The following is a 25,207-nucleotide window of genomic DNA, read 5'->3' as shown; positions in this document are numbered from 1 at the left end:
TAAATTGATTTTTAAAATGTAATAAATCAGTGCCTCATGGAGTCCTGGGTTCAATTTCCCCTCTATGGGCAATCCCTTAAAACTTTGTGGGTCTCAGGAGGCAACACAGGACTGTGGTAAGCAAAGCACATTGGCTTTTGTGTGGATCTGCTTGAATTCTGGCTCTGCCACTTGCTACTTAGGTGACATAGGGCAGAAGCCAGGCTTTATAGTGTCGTAGTGCTGGGTTTGAATCCTGCCAATTAACCTTTCTGTTAAATGAAGGGGTTGGTCTCAAATTCGTTTCCAATCCTCAAACCTACCATTCTGCCAGTCTCTGAAGGGTGCAGCTCCTGGGGATTGGCCTAGATCAGATTTTAACTTGGGCTTCAGGATCTGTGAATTTCAGCAAGGGATCCACCAATTAGAAAAAAACTTTATACCTTTTAATTTGTTTCCTTGTAATTTTATATACTTGATTTTATGCATTTAAAGTATTCTAAGAAGGTATCCATAGGCTTTGCAGACTGCCAGGAAATTGTAATAAATGACCTCAAATCTTTTCGCCCTACAATGACAACTTATTCCTGGCTGGGTCTCCTAACAGAATGTGGGGGGTCATGAAATTATGATTTGTTATCAGTAAATGTTTGGTTTGTATACCTATTTTATATACCTATATATCTGGAGTCACATAAAATTTTTTTGGGCAAAAAGAGGTTGCAAGTGAAAAAGTTTAAGTCCTGTTGGTCTAATTCATAGAATTATGATCAGAATTAGCAGAGGGAATCTCCACAATGAAAATACCTATGCTAACCACATTTTAGATCCTTCATAAATTGCTGTATAAATTCAATTATCACACACTGGCTCAAGCTGAACCAATGCAAACTCCCCCTTCTTGTCCGTTAAGACTTGTGTCCACAGGAAGCCAGGACATCCCAAGCTTTCTAATCTCTTCTTTGCCGTTAGGCACAAATAAAGTGCTTTGTCAGTTGCTACTTACAATATTACCTACTATACAGATCCAAGTACTTATGGAAAAAGTTCATTAGGTCCAAGACTTTCTGTGGGAGGTGGCACTCACCTCTCTCCAAAGGGATCTTAGGATGAGAGGGCTGAGCTTCTTGAGTAATGGGGTTCTCTTAAAGCTACCTAAGAAACTGACAGATTTTGCAGAGAGAAGGAAGCTGTATAAGTTAGTAAAAGTCCTTCCCATATCAATTCTATGGTCCCATCTGTGATCTATGAACTTTTGGACTACCTGCCCTCAGGCTGTTTGATTTTTCATATAACTGCCAAAGTACTTTTTCTTAAGCTAAGATCTGATTGCCACACCCTTATTCAATAAATTCTAATGGCTCCCTAGGATCAGATACAAACTCCACCTTAGGTAGTTTAAAACAAACAAGAAAACACTCTTTCCAGTCTCACAATACATCATTCCTTTTCCTATACTCTACAAACCAGCCAAACTGGTCCACTCACACTCGTGTACACATCTCCCATCTAGGCTTTTACACCGACTTCTCAAGCCTAGAATGTATGTACATCTCATCTCTGGCTTAAAGAATCCCTCTTTCCCTTTAAGACAAAACTCAAACAGTACCTTCTATCTAAATCAGGAGTGGGGAACATTATTATTTTTTTTTTTTTGCACCAAGAGCCACTTGGTATATTATTGTTATAGTATAATTTTGCATACTATCCAATTTATAGAACTCAAGCAATGGGCAGGTGTAGTTTATCACCTGTGGATGCCTTAGCAAATTTTGCTGTCCTTGTATGGCCAAACGTTCTCCACCTCTGATCTAAACGAAACTTGTCCTTATATCCCGGCCCCCCCACCTCCAGCTACCAGTGCCATCCTTTTATAAGTTATATTGAATTTACATTTGTTTTTCTTTACATTCATACGTATGTAATTAAGCCCCACCAAAGCAGGAATTGTTTCATTCCTTGTATTTCCAGTTACAAACCCCCAGGCACAAGGAAACTCCCAACAAATGGCTGCAGATCAAGCTAAGTCTTCAGGATAGAGAAGCTCCAAGCTCCTTTCCAAGACTGACCCTTCTGACTCTGAATTAGCTTGGCTATCTCCTGGTAGGATCTTCTTTGTCTAAGCATCAAAGGTTAAGCTTATTACAAGGCTTTCAGTCCTCTCCTTTCTAAGAAAAGCCTCTTGGTGCTTCCTCCTCTGTGAAGGCTCACCTTCCAGTTTAGTGTCCTCTCTGAAATTTTCAAATACTTTACCTTTACTCTTTGTCCCTATTGCTCCCTACCAGGTTTTAGACTTTTATTTGCATGCATAGAATATACATTCTCAAGACAACAGGGAAAATGTCATTTTAAATTTTTGTATCCTACAATAAAGTAAGAGCTAAGTGCTTGTTTGTGGAGGGAATAAAAACATTAAGGAAGAAATGAGACCTGGCATTTCCTGGTCCAGCCTTTCCTGAGATTGCAACCATGAAGTAAAAATACATTGTTAAAGGAAACTAGTTGAGACTTATAACCTCCCCAACCCACCATTTCAAAGATTTTCCTGTTGAATAATAAGCTACTCTAAGATCTGGGGAACACAAGCTCTCCTCATGCTTGGTTCACTTGACAGATGGTTGTTGCCCTTCTCATGGAATTGTTAGAACATCAAAGCTGTTGGGAATCTAGCAAGGTGATCAATTATACTCACTGTTAATTATCCCTCCCAAAGAGTGGAAGCTCAATATACCGGAAAAGAATTTGAGACTTAGAATTAAGAGGGACAGATCCTTCCTCCAACAATTAGTTGTGTGTTTGAACTCTATCTAGGCTAAGAGTAGGTAACAGTAGTTATTCCTTACCTTGCAGTGTTTTATGAGGATCACCTAAGATAACATATATAAGTAGTTTTTAATCCCAAAGCATTGTGCAGATGGAGGAAGAGGAATAAACATTTAAGTGCCTACTATGTGCCAGGAGTCTTACCAATATTATCTCAATGACAAGCATTATCTCATGTATTCAATGGGCTAAAAATCCCTGAAGAAGTCATCCAATTGAAAGATTTAACATCAACAGATGAAATTTGCTTCTTGGCAGATAGGGCACAGCAAGGTCTACCTAATTTTTACCCTTATATTCTCAGTTCCTAGCCCAGCACCTGGTATTTAGTAAGTGCTCAATAAATACTTATTGGCTAATGGGTCACACAAAGGCTTATTAGTCTTAATACAGAGGGGTTCTTCTCATCTTTTGAAAACCAGCCCTTTGGGAGGGATCCATGTTAAATCTCATGCACCTGGGTACACTTCCCAGGCTCTCGTCCCGCACCAACAAGAGTAGGGCACAAAGGACAGAAGGAACCGCCAGTCTCCCAAGCCTGTCCCATCTGCCAACAGAGAAGTGATGTTGGTGAGCTCCCTGCACCATCTCCCTGGATTCCAGATGCTGCTGCTGAAGAGGCTCTGCCATGTCAGTGATGACTGAACTTTAAGTCTCAGTTCTCCCAAATGTAGAATTTAAGGAATGACAAAGCGTTCAAGTCTGCAAGGGGACGTGCAGAACAAGAGCTTTTTGCCACAGAGGGCCAGCGTATGGAACAGGGTTGGGACTTGGGATTTTGTGGGCAGAGGGAGCTTCCTGGTGGGAAAACTTCTCCCAACTAAAGTCAACACTTCTCTGCAACTTAAAACTTATCAAGCCCACTGAGATGAAGTGACTCAGTCCCAAAGCCAGCCTGTGTCAGAGGCGACACTTTACGGAGGCTCAGTGAACAGTCAGGAAGATCCGGACAAATCTCTGAAACATGCAGACATGGGAAGCTGGCCAAGCTCCTGAGCCTCTCCATGCCCTAGGAAACTGTAAGATGCCAGGCTGTTGAGGAGGTGATAGAGGAATCGGTGAGCTCCTCTCACTCCCCAATGAAGTCAGGGGCCAGAGTTTTTCAGTTTGGCATCATCTAAGTCACTCACCCCAGGAGGGGCCCCTTTTTGGGATTGGCCCCTGGTCATAAAAACTCAACCAGGAACCTTCTCAAAGCCACCCTTGAGCCTTGGACCCAGAGAAATGTTAAGAGCTATAGAGAGCAAATCCAAACCCAAGCCTTCTGGACTTGCTGAAACAATCCCCCATCAAGTGAAACTCAAAGAGCTTTTCAAATAATTGCTTTATGAAAAACAAAAATTGTGCAATTTAGATCAAGCATACATTTTTTCCCCACAAAATTAGACCTGACTAGCAAAAGCACTTTTCCAACAGAAACCCCCCAGGCAGCTGCGGACCCCATTTGTTGTTCTCCCAGAGCTGCAAGAGAGCCCGGGATTCCCCCTTATGTTCCCTCACCTCAATTTTTCTGGCTTTGCCTTCCCCCCCTGAGTAAAAGTGCTATTAGATTTAAACTTGAGATTACTTAGAGCAAGATACTCAAACTTTCTCTCCCCCGTGATAATCAGGTCACTCCTATTCTTCTCTGTAAACACTGATTACAAGAGGAAAGATGTTGAACTCTGGAGGGCTTCTGTGAAACACAAGCAGCAGAGAAGCCCCAGAGTGCCAGCCCCTTCCCTCAGCCTGAAAGACTGCCCACAGAGGCTGCCAGCAATCCGAGATCCCTGGGAACCTGTGACGCCAGTGCATCCCCCTGCACGTGTTCCTCAGGACCCAAATGGCAGGCTGACAGGGAAGCTGCTACTGTGGCCCTGGCAAAGGGGCAAAGGTCTGGACTTTGTTCCCTCCAGGGTTCAAGCTAGCAGTCTCTGCTATCAGAGATACCCATCAGTTTCTCTCCTTTGGCCCAGTGACTAAAGTTAGCTTGAGAAGAGTCCCAAGCTCTCCGCTCAACTCCAACCCTCCAACAGCTCATCACCGTACTAGGTGTGGTTACTCCCACCGGTCCTAGTGCTCAGAGGGAGCTTCCGTATCAGGGCTGCTACCCCCCAAAGCTCCCCTGGGTCACAGAGGGAACGAGCTCACTGCTCAGGCCGTTCTCTCACTTTTCTCAGGGTCTCCTTATACACAAGGAGAACCTTCTGAACTCTGCTTTCCTGGCTTAGGTTGTAAGAATATGAACATAAACCACCATCCACCAAAGCTTCTATGTCCATATGCCAGGAATAGTGGGCAAGGGATTTAGGGGCTCGGCTACACCACCTCTCTCGTTTTAGGTTTCTGGGAATTAAGCAGTACCAAAGAGGGTCTCAAGTCTCTGTCAGCAGCAAAGGCTGCCTGTCATCCAAGGAACTTTTGGTAGCTCCCCAGAGTAGTACCAGGACTTGAGCATTAAGAGATAGAAAGGCTCAGAGAACAAGGAAGGAGAAGGTTGGGCATTTTCATACCTGCTGTGCCAACGGAAGTCTGGAAACTTTGTTCCTAATACCCGAGCTAGACAACAGTGGGCAGGGTATGAAGTTAACTTGAGTTAACAAGACAGACCGTATAGCCTCCCCAAATACAGGTGCTTCCCCCCATTCTCCCCAAAAGTCATTCATTCAAACTCCAGAGAGATGGCAATCTGGTTCTCCTAGTAAGGGTCACTCACAGCCCAGGACTTCAGTGCTCAGCATGTGGGATAAGAGAGAGAATGGCTCAGAGACCAAGTGCAGGGAGGATTCATGGGGAAAAAGGTGTAAAATAGAAACCACATTCATGGCTGACAAAATAAGGACCGGAGCCTCTGGAAAGGGTGACCCAGAATGAAAGCCAAAGGGAAGCACCAGGGAGGTGGAAACCATGACATTTGGCAACAGAAAGGGGAGGTCCCTGTGTTCATCCTCTCACCCTGGGCAGACGGGCAGGGGATGGTGTCTAGGGCTACTGCACAGGCTGCGAGGTTGAGCCATTGGTCCCTTTTTCATTCAGCTTGTCAGATATTCTGAAAAATGTCTCTCTCATGAGAGAATGGCAGGTCTCTAGCAACTTGGGGATGTCATCCACTGTCATGCCTTCTGTCTTGATTGGATCCAGCACTTCTACTTTGATCTTTCCTGGAAACAAGAAGGTCAGAGAGAAATGTGTCCTGATGTTACTGTGAACACTGCTGTCGACAGGCATTCTGGTGCCTCCGGTCAGGTCAGGTCCTTTCCCAAAACACCCCAGGGATCACCCTGTACCCAACCCAAGCAGGTCACAGGGGGAGGTTCTTGTACTTGAAGCACGACCCCCATCCTTCTAAGATGGGCACACCAGGGCCTCCTATCTAGTTTTTGCTGGCACAACTGGAACAGAAAGTATCAGAGAAGCTTATGGCTAGGTACTAGAGTGATTCATAAAGCACAGGCTGTTAGAGGGAGAAGTCATTTAAGGTAAGGTAACAACTCTCTTACTCCTGGTATAACATATCACATGAGCACAGATGCCCATAATGGAAGGGATATTTCAGAGTGCATCTAGCTGGGAGCTGTGGCAAGGCAATCCCCCCAAAGGCTATTTTTGGAACTCCCCCCAGAAGCAGGCTCTTACAACTAGCTGGACTCAAGATTCAGGTCTGGTATCCTCCCGTTTACCCTCCCAGCCACAGAAACAAGGAAAGTGGATATTCTGCTTTTCTATGGCAGCAAAGCCCCTTCTAGCATGATGACTCACCTTGCCTCCTGCCAGTGGCGTGGGTCCATAATCTTTGGATTTCTCCTTCCAACCCCCCCCCACCCCCCCAAGTATCTCCAGAAAAGACAGCAGCTGTTCTGGATATTGTACAGTTATCCCTGTCTGCCTGACCCAGCAGGGTCAAAGCCTCCTTAGAAAATTCGTTAGTCAAGCGGAATCTTCTCCACCTAGAACCTTTAGGACATAGTCACACACGATCTCCCTATGTGGCTCTGGAGCCAGACCCCCTTCCCCCCAAGTGTTCTCCTGCCAGTCGTGCCCTGGAACCTCACAAAAGTTCCTGGAAGGAAAGGAGGCTGGGCACATCTTGCTGCCCTCCTTTGACAGAGAAGGAAATTGGGCTTCAGAAATAACACTCCCATGATAAATATTCAATGCCCAGGCTCTAGAGCTGGAGGAGCTTTTAAGTTAAACTGAAGCATAATAGGTTTAGAGTTGGAAGACCCTCAGAGGGCACCGAAGTAAATTGAGGCCCAGGGAGAGGAAGAGCTGATCCGAGCCCATGTGCTCTGCTTCCAAAGCCAGCCATGCCTTAACCCACCATTTTACATTCTTGGGAAGGTCACATACAGCTAGATATCAGTCAAACCCAGCCCTGAGCTACCCTGGCCCAAGCTCATAACTACACAGAAGAGAGACTCTGAGCCAAGCGAAGAGCAGCTTACAATCTGATCAGACAGGAAAAAAGGATCGATGCCCATTTCCCCTGGACTAGACTTTGACCTGATCTCCCAGGCAGCCGTTCTATTTAAAGGTGTTAAGCCATACTGAAAGGAGTGGATATTTGAGGCCATCCAATGCAAACATCTTCTCCCCAAGGGTCCAAAATCACCAAGGGCTTTTTGCTTCTAGGGATCTCTGGACCACGGGTTTCCTTGATTTTCCTCCATACCCCCAAACCCAAGAAAAATAAACATCACCAGTCGTTCCAAATGTCACTGGTTTGAATTCTGGACAAAGAAGGCTTTATGTTACACTTGACTAATACAAGTTCTTTACACTGGGAAAGATCAAATCTTTACTTTGGCTTCCTTATCTGCCAATGGCCCTACTACCACCTTCCCAAGGTGATGATTTCAGATGAGTACGAAAAATGCTTTGGCTGAATGAGGCCTAAAGCACCCCAAATTCTGTTCCCCTCAATTAATTATTGCTTTTCCTTTTAAAATACAAAGGACTCAACTTGACTTTTTTTTTTTTTTAAATCTCTGTTGAATCCAGCTTATGGTTCACCTATTTGTAAGCTTCTAGGCAGAATTAAGCAGCTAGCATAGGCTATGCAAAAGTCAGCACAAGAATGCTCACAGGAAGTTGGTTCAGAGGCACTAGTATCCTAGATATTGCCAATAACAGATCAGTACTGTGCTTTCTGTGTATTAGAGCTCTAAGGGAAGGCAGGTCTGACAGTTTAATCCTTCTAGTTGTAGAGTAAACCTCTGAGCCAAGTTTCAAGAGCCTAGGAGGATCAACTAAGAAATACAATCCATAAAGAACACTAGCCTGGGAGTTTGAGAGGTCTAATCTCACCCCTACAATAAACCAGCATGGGACCTTGGACAAGCTGCTCAAGCCCTTTCTTTCTTGGGCCTTCATTTCCTCATCTATAAAATGAGGGGGGAAAAGGGAATTAGGTAACTTATTCTTCTTTCCCAAACCCCATGCCTTTAGGGAGGGGTAAAGAATTTGGGTTTCACTCTTCTCAAAGTGAAAGATTCAGGCTGGCCTGGGTCTGTGGGCCTGACAAGGGAAGTGTAAGGGCAAAAATCTTTCTATAATCACTGGGATAGGGGGATGCAATAAAAACAACACCAATCTTATTGATTAGGCTGATGAATCAGGAAAGAGAAATACAAGAAACACATTCACATTATACAGTGACATGAAATACCTGATGTGAAGATTTTTTTCTCTGGCTGGTAAAAGGAAGAGAATGACGAATACACCACAGGAATGATTGGCACCTAGGGGTGAGGCAAACAAATCACAGTGAGAATACGCTGGAGGCTAAACCATGGGGCTCTCCCATACGTGGCAGACCTCCCTCTGGCCCCAGGGCCACTCCCTTGGCACCAGGCCCAGCTCAATTATAAGTCTCTCCCCCTCCTCCAGGGATAAGCTTGAGAACGCCTAAGCCAGCCACCCAGTCTGCCAAATAAAACCCAAGCGCTACCCAGCCTACCCACTTCTCATCTGAGTTTTTCCTCCATCATCAGGGGAGGATGTGGAGGTGGTGGTTGAGATGATGTGATATCTATGCCATTTCTAGACCTCATTTAAGGACTGTCTGCCTGAATATTCCTAGTCCCTTCAGAAACAACCCCCTGCTTTCTACAGAAAAGATTTTCCCACCTGCAGAAGCCCCAAGGCCAATAGCCATCAGCCAAAGGGGCTTTAAAAAACAAAGCTAAAAAAATGGAGTCTATTATCTTAAGATTCTTTTTGGAACAGCTGGGAGCTAGGGCAAGGTGAAGAATTCCATGGAGTCCAACACCACTTAGGGAGCCTTCTGGACATCAGGAACTTGCAACAGTGGAACCTGGTTCAACTTTTATCTTTACCCTTTGCAGGGAAGAGGGATAGTGAAAAAGACCCTCCCATTTAATCGTATCTGCCTGCTGCTTTATATTAAACGTGCTTCCAGTCTGATGTCCAATCTCCTTTGGGACGTGGAATGGCACCCTCCACTCATTGACCATTCTTACATCTAGTCACATCCCTTCACAATTCCAATGATTCTGAACCCATAGGTCGTCACCCATTTACTTTCCCCTTTCTATTCCCCCTCAACCAATTCCTTATTCACCTCCTCTATTCTTTCACCCCAAATTTTCAATCAAATGCCACCCAACCATTCCCCTCTGGAATGCCTGCTCCAGAAGCAACAAATTTCCCTTTATCCTAAATCTTTTCTTCTTTTACATCTTCTATCTACTACCTCACTCCCCACTAATGACATAGCTTTTATCTGGCTATCTTCAAGTGCCAGTTTACCTGCTTTGAAGTTTATGCTATTCACAACTACCAACCAACCAAAATCCTGGTAGCTCTTGTCTAAAACTCATTTCCTTTCTCAAAGAGGTCAGTACATTTTTATTTTTTCCTCTAACTCCTATGCTCAATTATGAGACTTCAACATATATATAAATGTCTCTCAAATATTTTAACTATTCTGTTCCTCAACCATGCGCTAAGCCTCCAGCTCACCTTAGCCAAAGAATCATATCCCCGATCTTTGCCACCCACAAAATGTACTTATATTCTCAATATTCAAAAACTCCAAAATGTCCTCATTTTACCATGATCTATTGGCTTTTCATCTCTCCCTTTGTTTTCTCTTATAAAACCTTACTATTCTTCCATACTATAACCTCCAGTGCCTTCTTCAACTTACAATTCTTTGTCAGGTTATCTCTCCTATGCTAATCCCTCTCTTGATCCCTTAGTGAACAAATTCAACTCTTTAATATCTTCTTCTTTTGAATCCTTAACCCCTTTTCCCCCTACCAATTAAACCTTGCTAAATCTCAGCCTTGGATTATTCCCCCTATTAAACTGGCTGTTCACCTACACAGGTATTATTGAATGAAAGTAAAGAAGAAAAAATAAAATCACACAACCCATCTAACTGGATTCATTATCATTTTAACTTCAACTGGGTCCCTCCTCTCTTTCCATACCTGTGTTATTATACAGAAAAAATTGAGATCATGTGCCATGAATTCCCTCTTCTCCCTTTGTCATCTCATATTCTTCAAATGTTTTCTGCCACTAGCTCCTTCTTCACCCCTCTGTCACATGAGGTAACCTTATTCCTTCCTTATCAAGACTAACTAATCTCTCTACTACTCAAGTCATTTGATTCTTTCCAGTTCCATCTTCTATCGTTTATTTTGAATCTCTCTCCTAGGCCAGCCCCTATAAAAATGCTGTTTTCCCATCTTCAAAAAAACTATATTCCATTCCTGTCAATTACTGTCTGTATCTCTTCCTTCCTCCCTCTGTGGCTAAATTCCTTCAAAAGACTGTCTACAATAGGTACTTCTGCTTTCTTCAAATTCTCTTAACCCCTCACAATCCTGGTTTTTAACCCTATCATTCCACCACAATCACTCTCTAACTCCCTTTGTCATTTCCTATCATTAAGATGCTTTCTGCCACTATGTCCTCTTTCACCCCTATCTCACATGAGGTAGTCTTACTCCTAGAGGAAGTATTGAGTGACTACTCTGACAAAACTAAGAATAAAGTTCTAGATCTGAAGGTTGTGGGTAGAGGAAGAAAAGTCAATTCCCTTTTATCCATTGATCAAATATTTATTAAGTACTATGTTTCAGGAACTGAGCTAGAGACTGAAGATGCAAAGACAGAAACAATACTGACTAGATTGCCCTGCCGGTCTCAGTCCTCCCTTCACCCCCTCCCAGAAGATGGCTCTTGAAGGAAGCCTTTCCCCAACTTGTCCCCAAAGGTATCACCTGGGCCTGGACAGCCAGATAAAAGGCACCCTTCTTGAATGGCAAAAGGTCATAACTTCCATTCCGTGTTCCCTCAGGATAAATCCACACTTTCAGCTGTCAGAGAGGAGGGAAAGAAAAAAAAAAAGAGGGGGAAAATTATCTCTGATGTCATCCCTCTGTAAGGATCACAGAACTCTGGAACTTAGCCCTGGAATATCCTCAACACTCCTGCACAGAAATCCCCTCCATAGCATCTCTGATAAAGTCATTCCGACTCGCCTTGAGCACACGTCGGAGAAAATGAGCTTCTTTCTGTAATTTTTCTAAGACCGCACAGACAGTTAACATTAGAGTCAGAACTAGATCCCAATGGCCGGAACTTCTAGAAAGACATTTCCAGGTTCCTACTGTGCCCAACCTCCCCTTTGGAGGGGACCCCTACCGCACCTTTGACACTAAGCCAGACTCACATTCTTCTGAACCAAGATGTTTCCCACTTCCTCCATCGCCGACATGGCTGTGCTTGTCCGCTTTCTGTTGATGAAGATGACACCCCCAAGATACATGATTAGGCCCACAGGGCCTGTGTAAAGTAGCTCCCGCTTGGCAATCTGGATGCAGTTTCTTGGAAGGATCTCCATCAGACCTAAGACCAGCACAAGAGTCACAGGGAGATAAAAGGAAAAGACCAACCCACCCTAGATGGTCCTCGGGGCAGCAAACCTACCCGCAAGAACCACCTCCAAATTAGCAGAGGGAGCAGAATGAATGAACAATGCTATGGAGATGACAGGAAAATACAGGAGATCTTGGGAAATACTGAGTAATTCAGACTCGTCAGGTGCAGATTATATGGAGTAGTAGGACATAAGAGAAGCCTAAAGGCTCACATAGGGTGTATCTAGACCCTGAGGAGGCCTTTTTTTAAAAAGAATAATTTTTTTTAAATGAGTAATTTATTTACCCCCAAGGCAATTGGGATTAATTGACTTGCCCAGGGTCACACAGCTAGAAAGCATTAAGTGTCTGAGGCCAGATTTGAACTTGGGTCCTCCTGACTTCAGGGCTGGTGCTCTGTCCACTGTGGTGCCACTTAGTTGCCCCCAAAATGAGTAACTTAGTAACGATCTCAACAAATCTGATCAAATAAAATGAGAAGAAATCCCAAATAAAATCATCAGTGATGAAATGAAATATACAACTTAAAAATGGTTTCACGTCCCTTTCCTTCTCATCCCTTTCCATGATCTAAGAGCATCTTTGACCTGGAAGGCCAGAGTACCCATTACAAACCGTGTACACAAAGACTCAAGAAAACCAATCCAATTTATCGTGGCTCCTTTCCAGTGGGCCAACTTTCACCCCATCCAGCTAGCAGCACACCTCTCGACCCAGGGGAGTCAGAAGGGGACTTGCTACACAAGCGGCTCCTAAGGCGGTCCTAAGCCTTCCCACCCCTAATCCAGAATCCAGCAGGGACCCCACTTACCCATCATATCCAGAATGCTCTGATGATTGGAGATGATGACGCATGGTTTGTCCTCATGCAGTTTCTCTGCACCTTTCATTTCCAACTGAAGGCCGTAAAAGTACTTAAAAATTCGGACAAATCTCTTGATGATACTATAAGGGAGAAGACAGTGACTATGAGCTGGTTAGCTCCCCAAAGGCAGCTCAGATGATAGAATACTGGGCCTGGATTCCGGAGGACCCAAGTTCAAATCCAGCCTCAGACACCAACTAGTTGTGTGAATCTGGTCAAGTCAATTAACCAGTTTGCCCATTTATAAAAGGGAGATAATAATAACAGAACCTACTTTGAAGGCTTGTTGTAAAGATTAAATGAGATAATAATTGTAAAGCCCTTACCACAGTGCCTGACACATAGGAAATGCCATATAAATGTTAGCTATCATTATTAAATCCAGTCTCAGATACTTATTAGCAGGGCCACCCTTAGCAAGTCATTTTTACCTCTCTGCTGTTTCTTCAATTATTGTCAGGGACAAGAGAAAATATTTTAGGGTTCTTATGAAGATCAAATATTTGCAAAGTGTCTAGTATGTATTAGGGGCTTAAATAAATGCTTATTTTCTTCTTTCTTTCTTTCCCTACTTGAGCATTAGCCAGAATAAGAGAACAGTTTTGGTAAATGGTTAGACAAAAAAAGAAAAAATAAATACAAGTTAATAGGACAAAAAGAAGGGGAGAGATACAAACATACATATGTACTGTACTGAGATTCAGTGTCCTGGAAAGGGACCTGAACTAGAAATCAGCAAGGCTAGATTGTGTCTCAGTCTCAAGTGGCTCCAGAGTTGATTCTCATTTCCTGAAAGTTTTTTCATCTGTAAATGGGCCCAATAATGCTGGTCCTACTTATCCTTAGGAGCTCCCATCCCTGAAGGGAATGGAAGAAGAGATTTTATTTTCTTTACTCTTGACTCCTCCATGGGCGATAACTGGATCAAAGGACGCAAGGTATTTTAAAGCCTGTGACCATGCTTTTATATTCATTTTAGGAGGCAACATGAATCCCTGAATGATCCCAATATCTAGTAACCTTGGGTTCAAATTCTGGTCCTGCCACTCCTACCTTTGTGATCTTCATCAACTCAATTCACTTCTTTTAGACTATTTCCCTATTTGCAAAATGAGGGAGTTGGACTCAAATAGTCTTCAAGGTTTCTTGGGTAGCAGGCAGCTTGTCCCCCAGCTGGGGTCATGAAGAGTCAGTCAGACATAACCAAAGTCAGTATGAACACATATGAGACTACAGGGGAAAAAAGGAAGATTTTTTTTTTGTTCCTGGGAATGAAGGAGCTTAAAGTGGTGGAAAGTGGGCAGTTATATGGATAAGCCTAACATCAGCATCTCTCTTCAGGAAGACCAGAGTTCAAATGCTGCCTCGGGTATTCACTAGCTAGGTGACCCTAGCTAGGCAAGTAATCTAACCTCTCTACTTCAAAAAGGTAGCAAACTTGAGAGTTTCTCTCAGAAAGCAAATTTTCTAATTAGAGTTGTCCAAAAGTGAAAAACTATCCCACCTCTTCCCCCCTTACTAGATTGGATGGCCCTTGCTGGGGATGTTGGATGCAGCTAAGGCCTTGGGCTCTCAAACACCCAAGGACATGAAGACCTCGTCCAAATCCAACCACAGATACTATCCGTGATCCTGGACAAGTCCTTTAAGCCTCTTCCAGTTTCCTTGTTCATAAAAGGAGCTGGAGAAGCAACCAGCAAACTGGTTCGGTATCTTGGCCAAAGTCATGAAGGGCTGATGTTACTGAAAGGAATGACATCTCCATGATAATGTGTGCTGAGTCTTTAGATTAAAACCTGAACTTTGTGAAAAATGGATTTATTTGGTTTCCATAGTATAAAAATTAAGTTGGAGAAATGAAACAAATTAGAAAACTGAAACCCAGTAGTGGATGGAGGTGAAGGGTTATCACAGGCCCAAATGTAAGACTCCTTAAGGGCAGGTCTTGGGTGTTGTAATAGGGTGGTAACCAGAGATTTGAAAATCTTTTGTTCTTTGCCCCAGTCTTCCCCTTTTAGAATGGAAGTTCCTAAGGGACAGGGACAGGATTGAGTGGAAAACATTATTTGATTAGGTAACACTCAGGCTTTTTTTTTTTTTTTTTAAAGAAACTGCTTTAGAAACCCAAGCCAATGGGGGAAAGAAGCCAGGGGATTGGGGAGGAGAGCTCCTATTGGGGAATAAAATGGCAATGACCCTTGCCTGTATGTGTCTGTCTCTCTTTCAAACCATGCTTTATTTGTCAGAGACTGTGTGCCCTTTCTCATCAGAAACTTTTTTCCTACACTCATACTCGGACTTCTGATCGTTTTAGTGGTCGCTACTGTCCCATACACCTTGACTCTAAGGACAGAGATGCAGCAATGAGAAAAGCATGGCCCTTCCAGGAGGGAAGTTCCTCAGAGTTTATTGCATGGCTTACAGTCTAGCTCTGCGTCAGGCCCAGCCCTCATATTAGGTGATGGACTTTAACATATATATTAATATCTGAACTTCCCTATTCAATCTACTCCATTCCCCATGACCTATCTATTTCTCTACTCCACCTTCCACTGTCTCAGAGACAGCCATACCCTTGGATTTGACCATCACCCTCAAAGATGCCATTTCAATATTCATGAAGGCAAAATTCTTTTATCTGGTCATAATCTTTTATTACTCCATTTTTTTTTTTTTTTTTGTCTTATGACCCTAAATCATCCTGTCATCCTCACCATAACCTCCAATCCCTCAGAGTTCCTTCCCAAGGAACTTTTTTTTTTTAACTGTCAAGTTTGTAATATTCTCAACACTCCACTGACATCACAGGTCATGCCTTATGAAACCCCAGTTCTTTAAATACCCATAATCTGCTACTTTTGTTGGATTAACCTGCAGCTGAAATCTTACTACCTGGATTAACCACAAATTTACATACTCCCAACTGGGTTTAATTACAGCAAGGCAAACCTTTCAACATCTTCCCAGTCATAGTATGGACAAGTTCAAAACCTGGTTATTCCTCAAGTGCTCCAATGTTTTGATTCAATGTCTGATGCTCTCTTTTACTGTACCATTATACTCATATAGTATGGACAAGTTCAAAACCTGGTTATTCCTCAAGTGCTCCAATGTTTTGATTCAATGTCTGATGCTCTCTTTTACTGTACCATTATAGATCTTGGGTATAATCTTACTATTACACCCACTCAGCTTAAGACTTTGCTTCATGAAAATAATAGAGGCCATCTGACAGGAGCCCTTTCTAATCACCTCTTCTTCAATTCACAGGCAATGGAATTCTTCCCTTTCTTACAAAAGTGATCCTTTTTACTAAGGTAAAACCATCTCCTTGAGAACTCCTTGAGAAGCTAGTCCACCATGTTTGGTACCTTCTTTGATTCTCTTTTCAATCTTCTGCAGTCTGGCACCTAATCTCATCATTCCACTGAAACTTCTTTCTTCAAAGTTCCCAATGATTCATTGTGAAATCCCACAACCCTTTCTCAATCCTTATCTTTTTTCACCTCTCTGAAAGCTTTGACACCATTGATTATCCTCTTCTGCTGGGTATTTTCTCCAGTCTAGGTTTTTAAGGCATTGTTATCTCTTGATTCTCCTCTTATTTTTCTGGCCACTCCCTCCAAAATTTTGGGTGTCCCCCGAATCTCATCACTAGGCTCTCTTTTCCCTCTCAGTAATCTCCTAAATTCCCATTATGTCTATGATGAGATTTAATTCTCATTAGCCCTAACTCCTTTCCTGACTGACTTCCAATCTCACATCACTAATGTATAGGTGTGTATATATAATTGTGTGTATATATAGTGTACATCTTGCATAAGCATCTCCAACTCAGCATGTCCAAAATAGAACTCATTCTTTTCCCCCAAACCTTCCTCACCTCCACTGTCTATGCTGCAAGGAACATCCTCTCAGTTACCCTTCTCACTTACCTACCTGTTGATATGTATGTCTTGTCACTTTTACCTTTTCCAATACCCTTTCTGTATATTCTATTGTCTTCATTCCCATAACTACTACCTCAGTACAGGCCCTTATCACCTTCACACATTGACTATTTCAATACTCTTCTGGTGAGTTTCCCTGCTTCAAATCTCTTCCCACTCCATCACTCCATCAGCACAGGTCCACTCACATCACTCCCTGACCTGATAAACTGCAGTGGCTGTGACCTCCAGAATCAAAGAGAAGACACTCTGACATTTAAAGCCCTTTACCAACCTTTTCTGCCTTTCAGTCACCTTAAACTTTACACTCCCATTCATATATTCTGCCATTCTCCACACCTTTTCCCTAGATGTCCCTTAGGCCAAAAATAGTTCTTTCCTCACCAGTTCTTTCTTAGGCCATCTTCCTTTACAGTATATATACCTATATCTCCCTTGTTGGAATGTGAGCTCCGTAAGGACAGGACTTACTATTTTTCTGTCTCTAGTACTTAGTGCAATGCCTACAACAACTTAATTCTCATTGACTACCTGAGTCCCCAAAGGACATATACCTACTAAGGTGAAATCTTATGGATTCAAACACAGTTCTCCTGTCTACAATCCAAGGTTCTTACCATAGTGCCACATTGGATCCAAATTAGCTTCCTTCTCCTGGAGCTAGCTTGGAAGAGGTTTAAGGTCAACCTTAACTTTGGACCATAGGCACTGCCTAGAAATCAGAGGAGCTCCAGCAAAGTGGGAATCCGGAAAGAAAACTCTTCTTTCTACAGGCCCCTTATCTAAAAACTACAAATAAACAAACGAAAAATCTTTCCATTTGGCTCACTTTCTAGATGGGCCATGGATATCATCTTCCAGGGATACAACACTGCACTATCACTTTGTACCATGATCCCCTCTGTTCAATAGGGGAAAGGTAATCTATTTCATCAGAGGTTTGTAAGCAATCCTCCAGTTTTAACTTCTGTAACTCCCTTTTGCTGGATGAAGGCAACCAATGGTTTTGGCATTACATAACATCATAGCTCTGGGGGTAGAAGAACTGATGGCCATCTAATCCAACCCTTTTTTATTGGTAAGAAAATTGAGGCCCAAAGAGGCTGCCCCACACAGTACATATAATAAATATCAGAATCTGGTTTTGAATCCGAGTGTGAAGACAATTCAGCTCTCTCTGAGGCTGTGTTTGTAGAAATAGAAAAGACCCAAGCCAAATCAAGGAAAAGTAGGGGAAAAGGCCTCCTCTTTGGAAGATGTATTTTTTATTTGGACATCAGCCTAGAAAATGACTTCTAACCAGTGAATGCTCTAGGTTTCCAGCTTGGATAGAGCTTAAACAAGGACAGAGATCAAGTCTTGCAGAAGTGTACTTATTGATCAAGAGAGAAAGGGCTAATGGAACTAGAGGAGAGGAGAGAACCTGGATTGCTTCTGTGTTGAATTATCCCTGTTCAGTACCAAGAACAAGTTCAGGAATCAGGTTGCAACAGAGCCTCATTAAGTCATATTCTCCTTAATTGGAAGGAAAGGATCAACGTTTCCTCTGTGACTTCAGATTCTTAGCAAGGATTGTGTAAAAGCAGTTACTCAAGAAATTTATCAGTTGACTTGGGTCAGTTACACTCTGGCAAAATAGGAGGTCCAGCCAGTATAGATTAATCCTAAAAGTATGCTTTTGCTCACTCTAATTTGGGTTAGACTAACACCTCTCTAAGAAGGCTGAATTTTGGAGGGAGTTGAGTTCTTCCTTTTAATGACAGACCAGACCAAGAGAAAGGAATGTAAAAGATATTCTCTTTTGGGACAACTGGGCATTCCTCATTAAAGAATCCTTCCCTTCCAAATTTATCCCTAAATTTGACAAGGATAAGGTTGAAAAGCTTCTCTGGGCCACATCTGGAGTAGTAGAAAAGAATTCTGCATTTGGATAATAAGCCTGAGTTCTCAAATCCCATATCTGACAACTATGGAGATAAATTACAATCACTTTGAGGCTGCTTCCTCATTTTAAGATAAGGAGCATACCAGTATCCATTAGTCCCCCACACAGGACAGAGATTAACAGCAAATGCAAATCGAAACAGTCAAATGTGGTACAAATAAAGAGAAGCAAAAGAGGGGGAGAGGAAAATGACTTAGAAAGGGTTAAATTTCCCAATGTAGTTGGCCTAGGGCATTCAGTCAAGCCCCATGAAGGAATCTTTCAGTTCAAGTGCTTCTCTTTGGGCTTCAGTCCCTACAATCGAACAACTCCTATTTCCCTCAATACCCTCAAGGCCATAAAGCTCAGAGACCAGGGCCTCAATAGACCACATCCCCTCCCTTCTATTACCCAAACATAAAATAAAACTGATTTGGAAGGGGGCATGTAGACTAAAGGGAAAGATATAAAAATAAGGGATTTTAGAAGAGAAATCTTCCCTTAACCAAGATGCTCAGATCTGGCTCTGTTAAGATAATTCAGCTCTCTCTGAGGCGGTTTGTAGAAATAGAAAAGACCCAAGCCAAATCAAGAAAAAGTAGGGAAAAAGGCCTCCTCTTTGGAAGATGTATTTTTTTACATCAAAAAATCCCCAGTCTTTCAAGGCAGTAAAAGACAAAGCAAGGATCAATGACTTTAAGACAGTTTGAGCTAAAGTAGGCCCTTAACTGAAACTAGTTGATTAGTATAACCCAGGATGGTTTCACTTTAAAGGAAGTAGGTAGCAAATGATCTTTCCCAGGTGCCAACCAGCTAGAAGACCTGAAAATCCCATTATTAAGTATACTCCTTAACCCTCAACCTCCATTAGTCTAGTCTATCTACCAGGAGAAATAGCCTAATACAGAGCTTGACTTGCACATTTTGTTTTGTTTTAGGTGGGGAGGGAAAGAGAAAGAAATGTGAAAATGCAGGGAGAAAATCTGGGACTAAAGTAGTGCCTGAATAGGATACTGCGTAATTGGGGGAGGGGGAGCTGTCAGTAAGACTAGGTAAGTACACATGGGATCCAGAAACCTGTAAAAGAGGGATGCCTTCATTTGTCAGTGAAGACAAATTTCAGTCTTGTCTAAGACCCATAGTGAGGGGGAAGGGAGAGTGGAGGAATGAGGAGGGATGCCGCAAGGGAAGTTACATAAACTGCCCAGCCATTCTCCCAGTCCCTTTAGTCCAAGCCAGAGGAGGCAGGAAACCTTGGGGGGTTGTTTGAAGGGTACAATAAACTTCTTTCAAGTGCTCTATGTTATCACCCCAGAAAGGGTAGGAAGAAAAATAAAGAAATTCTCAAGTGAAGGCCAAGCCCATTAACAAGATTTGGAAATGGCAAATATTGATTTACCCGGTTTCTCCATAAGACATTCTGGCTCCCAGAATCCCCAATATTCAATATTCGGCTCAAGAATCATCCCCCAAGAATAGTCCCTTTTTGAATTACCCCTCTCTCCCACAAGTACTCTCCACACAACCCCGGAAATTATCTTCGAGACATTTTGCATTAGCTTATTTGTATTCATGCTGCCCCCCCTCAAAAGATCCCCGAGAGCAGGAACAGTTAAATTGCTTTGATAATGTAGGTGCTTGGTAAAAAGCTAGACAGATAATAGGTATTTGAATTTTAAATATGGAATTGAATAGAATTACCCCAAATGCTAAAGTGTGGCCATATCCTGAACTACCCTTGGCCTCCCACCAAAGCCATAACTTTCCCCACCTCTTTCCCCACAATACAGACCACAGGTCAACGCTTAAGAAAACAGTTCCAAATTCCAGTGTGCCCTTCTCCCTCCCCCCAAATCCAACAGAATAAGGGAGAGCTTAAACCATTTGGTTAAGAGATTACTTAAATTCAACCTACTTTTGGTATCATCCACTTTGAGCAACAGTCATCCTTGCAATGGACTTGACCAGTACCAGCTAGGCCAGGCTTATCAGACTATAAGGAGGGATACTCGTTCAATTTCATCAGTTATTTAAAAAGAGAAAAGCATTTGGTTCTGCTTGTTAAATGGCATTAACAGGGATTTACACACAGTCTAGTTATCATTTATTAAGCGCTTACTATGAAGCTAAGTGGTATAATGGATAGAGCCCTGGGCCCAGAGTCAAAAAATGTTCAAGTTCAAATGTAGCCCCATTTTATATCTAATGTCTGCCTCAATTTCCTTAGTTATAAAATGGGGATAATAGCACCTCTCTCAAAAGATCGTTGTGAGATCAAACGAGTATTTGTAAAGCACTTACTTAGCAACAGTGCCTAGCACTATTATGTGACTAATTAAACACATATTCTTCCAAACCCCCAACCATAGGCTTGACACTGTGTTAAATACTGGGGATTTTTTAAAAAAGGGCAAAAGATAGTACTAACTCAAAGTTAGTACTTGCCAAATGTTTGCTGAGCTATTTGCCCTCTGAACAGCCAATAACATTGGTGCAACAGTCTGTCAGAGCCAAAAGGGCCTGGGTCCAATACAGGGTTGGCCCTATCTGTCCTATGAAATGGGAAACCTTTTCACTCAATTACTCCTGGGTGTCTTTCAGAACAGAAACTCTACAGAGGATGCCTAAGGATGCTAAGGCAGAATTTTGCTGCAGGCACTCTGGAGGGGGTCACAAGATCTATTCCCATAGGGCTGCGGAGGGGAGGTGTGAATGCTTACACTCACTGAAACCTTCAGGACTCAGGACAAAAAAGATCCTACCTAAACTTAAAACAGTTGAGTATAGTTGGGGGGAAAAAAAATCAATAGATTAAGAATTAGGAGGAGGGCCAGCTCGTCCACTCACTGCATATCACCATGTAGTCCCTTTTTCTCTCTAGGGCCCTGTGTGGTTTCCCCATCTTATGTGGCAATATAAAGAATTTTCATATCTGACTGCAAGTCAGACCAGCTGAAAACAACATAAGTTGTTTTTTATTGGAACTCTGACTAAAGCTATAATCCATAAGGTAAGGTGAGGTGACAGAGGGTTAGATTTTGGGTTCTAGTAGCTTTTACTTTGTAAAAAGATCCAGATCAATGATCTATGTGACTAAAGTCAAATTACTTCACTCCCTTGAGCTGAGGTATACTGAGAAATGTTTTACAACTGGTTCCCTGGAGAGAGAAAAAAAATGAGCTCAAGAAACACTTATTTTGCATTAGATTTTTTCCCATCACTTTCTTAAGTCTGGATCAGAAGGTATTTAACTGCTGTCCTCAAAACATCAAAAACAAAAGCATATCTGAAGCAGATTAAAATGAAACTGGGAAATGTTTAACAAAGTAATTAAAAGTATAATAAAACAAAGATAATGTTAGTTTGTGGTTTTCTGTTTCTATTTGAGTTCCACATCATTTGTCTACGAAATAAAATATATCAAGTCCACATTTGTAGCATTTGCCAATTTCTGAGGTGTAAAGGCCTACCGTGGAAATGTTTAACAATTGGATCCACCAGACTAATTTCAGTTGTAAAATGGGAAATTGGACTACATGGTTTCCAAAATCCTGTCCTGAAGCAAGTTACTTAGGAACGTTCCTCTGGGATCAGTTTCCTCCTCTGTCAAATTAGGAGGTTGGATTAATTAGCTTCCAGGGTCTCCAATAGGTTAAAAAACTTCACGATCCTATGGGGTACTATTAGGCCAGCCCACACCCTGCCCCTCAGGAGACTAGTCAAATGATACCCACCCACCCCCACCTCCCCTGGAGCCGACTTAGAACCAAAGTTAAGGATGATTTTTAAAAGATTTAACCACTGGCCCGTGTATATCACTTTAAGGGTTTGCAAAAAGAGCCCGAAACCATCCCAGTGGGGTAAAGAAGGAAACGTTGCAATAGAAACACTAAGACTTTTTTTTTTAAAGCCAATGAGACAACAAGAAAGAATTTCCATTAAAAAAAAATAAAAGGGCACAACCCTCTCTCGTCCATTCCAGAGGCCTCGGCCCCACCTAGCTTTCAGGAAGAGAGCGGGTCGTCCATTGGCTCTGACAAGATTGAGCGCTCTCAGGTGATGCCCGATTCGGGACGGGTGGGGCTCCAGGGCCACAGAGTAGTGCCGAGCCCCCGTAAGCCAGCCCCGACCTCTGTTCTGGAGAGCCCGGCGGGAGGTTAACTGCAGTCCCACTACCTGGAAGCTGCCGAATTTCCCCGAACTCCCCGCTTATGTGTTCTGTAAAACGCTCCTGGAACCTCGGATATAGACACTGACACGCCTTCCCACAGGTGTGTGTGTGGGGGGAGGGGGGGGTTAGTGAATGACACCCATTGCTTCATCCCAGCCCAATTCCCAGGAAAAGGGGAGGGGAGACAAGACCACAATTGGGGGCTTTCTCCTAAGCTGCGTCCTCGAACTAGCTTTGTGCTTGCTTTTCTTTCTCGACACTTAAGGTCCGCATTCAGGAGCCTCAGTGACCCCCGCTCAGCCGCTGAACGGGCTCATTTCAAGTGTAATTTCCATCAAGGGACCCCCGTTTCTTCCTCGGGGAAAAGAAGGGCGTTTTGTTGGTCGATTTCGAGACTCGCCTCCAATTTGGGCCTTTCTAGCGCCTGCCCCCGGACCAGGAAGTTGCCCCCGGACTCCCGTTCCAAGGACCCAGGCCAGGGACATTTCTAATTCCAAGGGGCACCGTTTCTCCGCAGCACTTTCTCTCCACTTTCTCTTTGCTTGGGCCAAGGCTTTCCCTCCCGACTCTGCCCCGCTTCCAACCCTAAAGTGCAAGGGCGAGGGGAAAGGGCCGTCCGAAGGTCCTCGCAGGTAGACGGGCCGGAGGGAGCGGATCGGGCAGGGCGCGGGGCATTGTGACGCCGGTCTCCCCCCGACCCCTCCCGCGCTGGGAACCACTGAGTGGGGGAGAAAGTTTGCAGTCGGCGGGAGAAGGAAGCGGGCGAGGGATTCGGCGTGCTTCCCTCCCAAGTTGTCCAGGCGAGGAGCTGCCAGGAAGCCGGGGCAGGCGGAGCAGGAAGAAGGGAAAGGGGAAAATAGAAAGTTAGAAGGCGGAAGGAGCCGCCGGGGAAGCTGCTGCCCGGGGCGGCTCCGGACCCCGACCCGCGCAGCCCGGCGCCCACTTGCCTCATGTTGCGCACTGTGCGGCCCCCATGGCGCAGGAAGCAGACCACGCAGGCCACCACGGAGAACACCACGCAGAGCACGCAGTAGAAGCAGATCTTGAAATAGAAGTTGGTAGTTCGGTTCAGCAGGAGCACTGGCAACAGCAGCAGCAGCAGCAAAACCCACGGGTCCAGGCAGGTCATGCTGGCTTTGGCTTCGGCTCCGGGCCGGCCCGACGGGCTGAAGCGCTCCAGAAAACGCGCGCGCGGCGGGAGCGCCGGGGAGCCAGGTGTGCCGGCCTGGGGGCGTCGGCGGGGGCCCCCCCTTCTCCCCGCTCTCCGGGGGGAGCGCCCCGCGCGCTACAGCCCGGGCCCGGGACGTTTCGGATCTTCTGCCCCCCACCCCCGACGGCCGGCCCGGCTCTGCTCTTCTTAGGTGCTGCCGCGCGGCTACCCCTCTCCCCGCCCCCCTCCGCTCCCCTTATTGCATGGGAGGAGGGGCAGGGAGGGGCGGGCGCGGGCGGCCCCTGGGGTGGAGAGAGGGAGCGGGCGAAAGAATAGGCAAGGTGCAGCCTAGCGCCCCGCCCAGCCCTCCCCACCCCCGGCACCACCCCGCTCCGCCTCTTGGGTCCTCCGCTGTCTTCGGTCTTCCCTTCTTTCATTGGTGTGGTGCCGGTCACTCCGAATTCCCTTTCCCTAAGTCTCGGTCTCTCCCACCTTCTCCCCCCGCTGCCCTTCCGAGCCCTCCCCCCACTCTGCCAGCAGCCGGCGCCCTCCCTCTGTCACCCCTGCCTTCTCGGCCAGCGTTCCGACGTGCGTTTTCTGAGCCCTCTCTTCTTCTCCATCTACTCTTGCACCCCTGCTGAACCCCCCCTCCCCCGCCCCTCCGAGATGGAAATACACACCTGGGCCCCGCCATTCTTCTGCGGCGGGGCCTGGGGCGGGGGTGGCGGGGTTTGGAAAAGGAAAGGTGGTAAACTGACCAGTTACAAAAACCACAACAAACCAACCAAAAGCCCGAAGAGGAAGCTAAAGAAACTCAGAGATGGAACTCTTCTGGCTTTCTCCCCATTTAAAAGAATAGTCCAATCGAGGGTGAAAAGGTGGGACGTGGGGCGTAAGGTTATTTATAGGAAATTTCAATTTCAGCGGCTTGTCTAGTGCTACTGTTGCTGCTTCTCTTCCTCCCGAGGAATCTTTTCTGTGCTGCTTGTGCGGCTCTGCTGGAGAAGTTGCTTTAAAGTTAGTAACTGACCTGACCCTTGGATGCGTTAACCTCCTTAACCCTGTTCTAGCCTGTGCTTCGGGTGAGGAGTGGAAAATGTTCCTGGGGGATGGTTTGCCACTAAAACCACTTTTTTTAATAAATGGTATCATAGTTACCCCGCCCCCCCCCAACTGTTAGTAACTCTCAAACTTCCTTGTCATTCATTTACTATTTTGCAATAATTTGTATTCACTTTATATAGATTTGGTCTCTGAGTTTTTATATGCATCTGGCTTTCCCTAACAGACTAAACTTGAGGCTAGGGGTTATTTCATTCTTCTCTAGGGCACAGTGAAATGACTGAAGTTTCATGGAGGCTTGCTGATTGATTGGAAAAGTCTTTACCTAATCATAGATTTAGTGCTGGAAAGATCCTCAAAGTAAAAATGGTCCTTCTTGTACAACTGAA

At 44.3% G+C, this 25,207-nt stretch overlaps 1 protein-coding gene across 1 annotated transcript; it reads right to left on the bottom strand.

The window, feature by feature from the left end:
• Window positions 1–144: 144 nt before the first annotated feature.
• Window positions 145–24,058, bottom strand: AGPAT2 (1-acylglycerol-3-phosphate O-acyltransferase 2). The gene is made up of 6 exons (XM_031954940.1): window positions 23,554–24,058; window positions 12,508–12,641; window positions 11,489–11,664; window positions 11,037–11,132; window positions 8,450–8,522; window positions 145–5,942 (listed from the first exon to the last, which is right to left on the bottom strand). Exons 1-6 carry the CDS (start codon window positions 23,733–23,735, stop codon window positions 5,770–5,772), a joined length of 834 nt encoding a protein of 277 aa, XP_031810800.1. The 5' UTR covers window positions 23,736–24,058; the 3' UTR covers window positions 145–5,769.
• Window positions 24,059–25,207: the final 1,149 nt, after the last annotated feature.

This window comes from Sarcophilus harrisii, chromosome 2 (assembly GCF_902635505.1).
Source record: "Sarcophilus harrisii chromosome 2, mSarHar1.11, whole genome shotgun sequence".
Classification (NCBI taxonomy): Eukaryota; Metazoa; Chordata; class Mammalia; order Dasyuromorphia; family Dasyuridae; genus Sarcophilus; species Sarcophilus harrisii.
Note: the sequence above shows the minus strand (reverse complement) of the source record. Positions and strands in the feature narration are given on the sequence as shown.

Bases quoted from the DNA above. Each gene is read 5' to 3' on its own strand.
- AGPAT2 (XM_031954940.1), bottom strand. From the start codon at position 23,735: ATGACCTGCCTGGACCCGTGGGTTTTGCTGCTGCTGCTGCTGTTGCCA. The intron at 12,642-23,553 runs GCAAGTGGGCGC...TCTCCCTTATAG, and splicing joins CGCACAGTGCGCAACATGAG to TATCATCAAGAGATTTGTCC. The intron at 8,523-11,036 runs GTGATACCTTTG...CCTCACCCCTAG, and splicing joins ATCTGGCTGTCCAGGCCCAG to GTGCCAATCATTCCTGTGGT.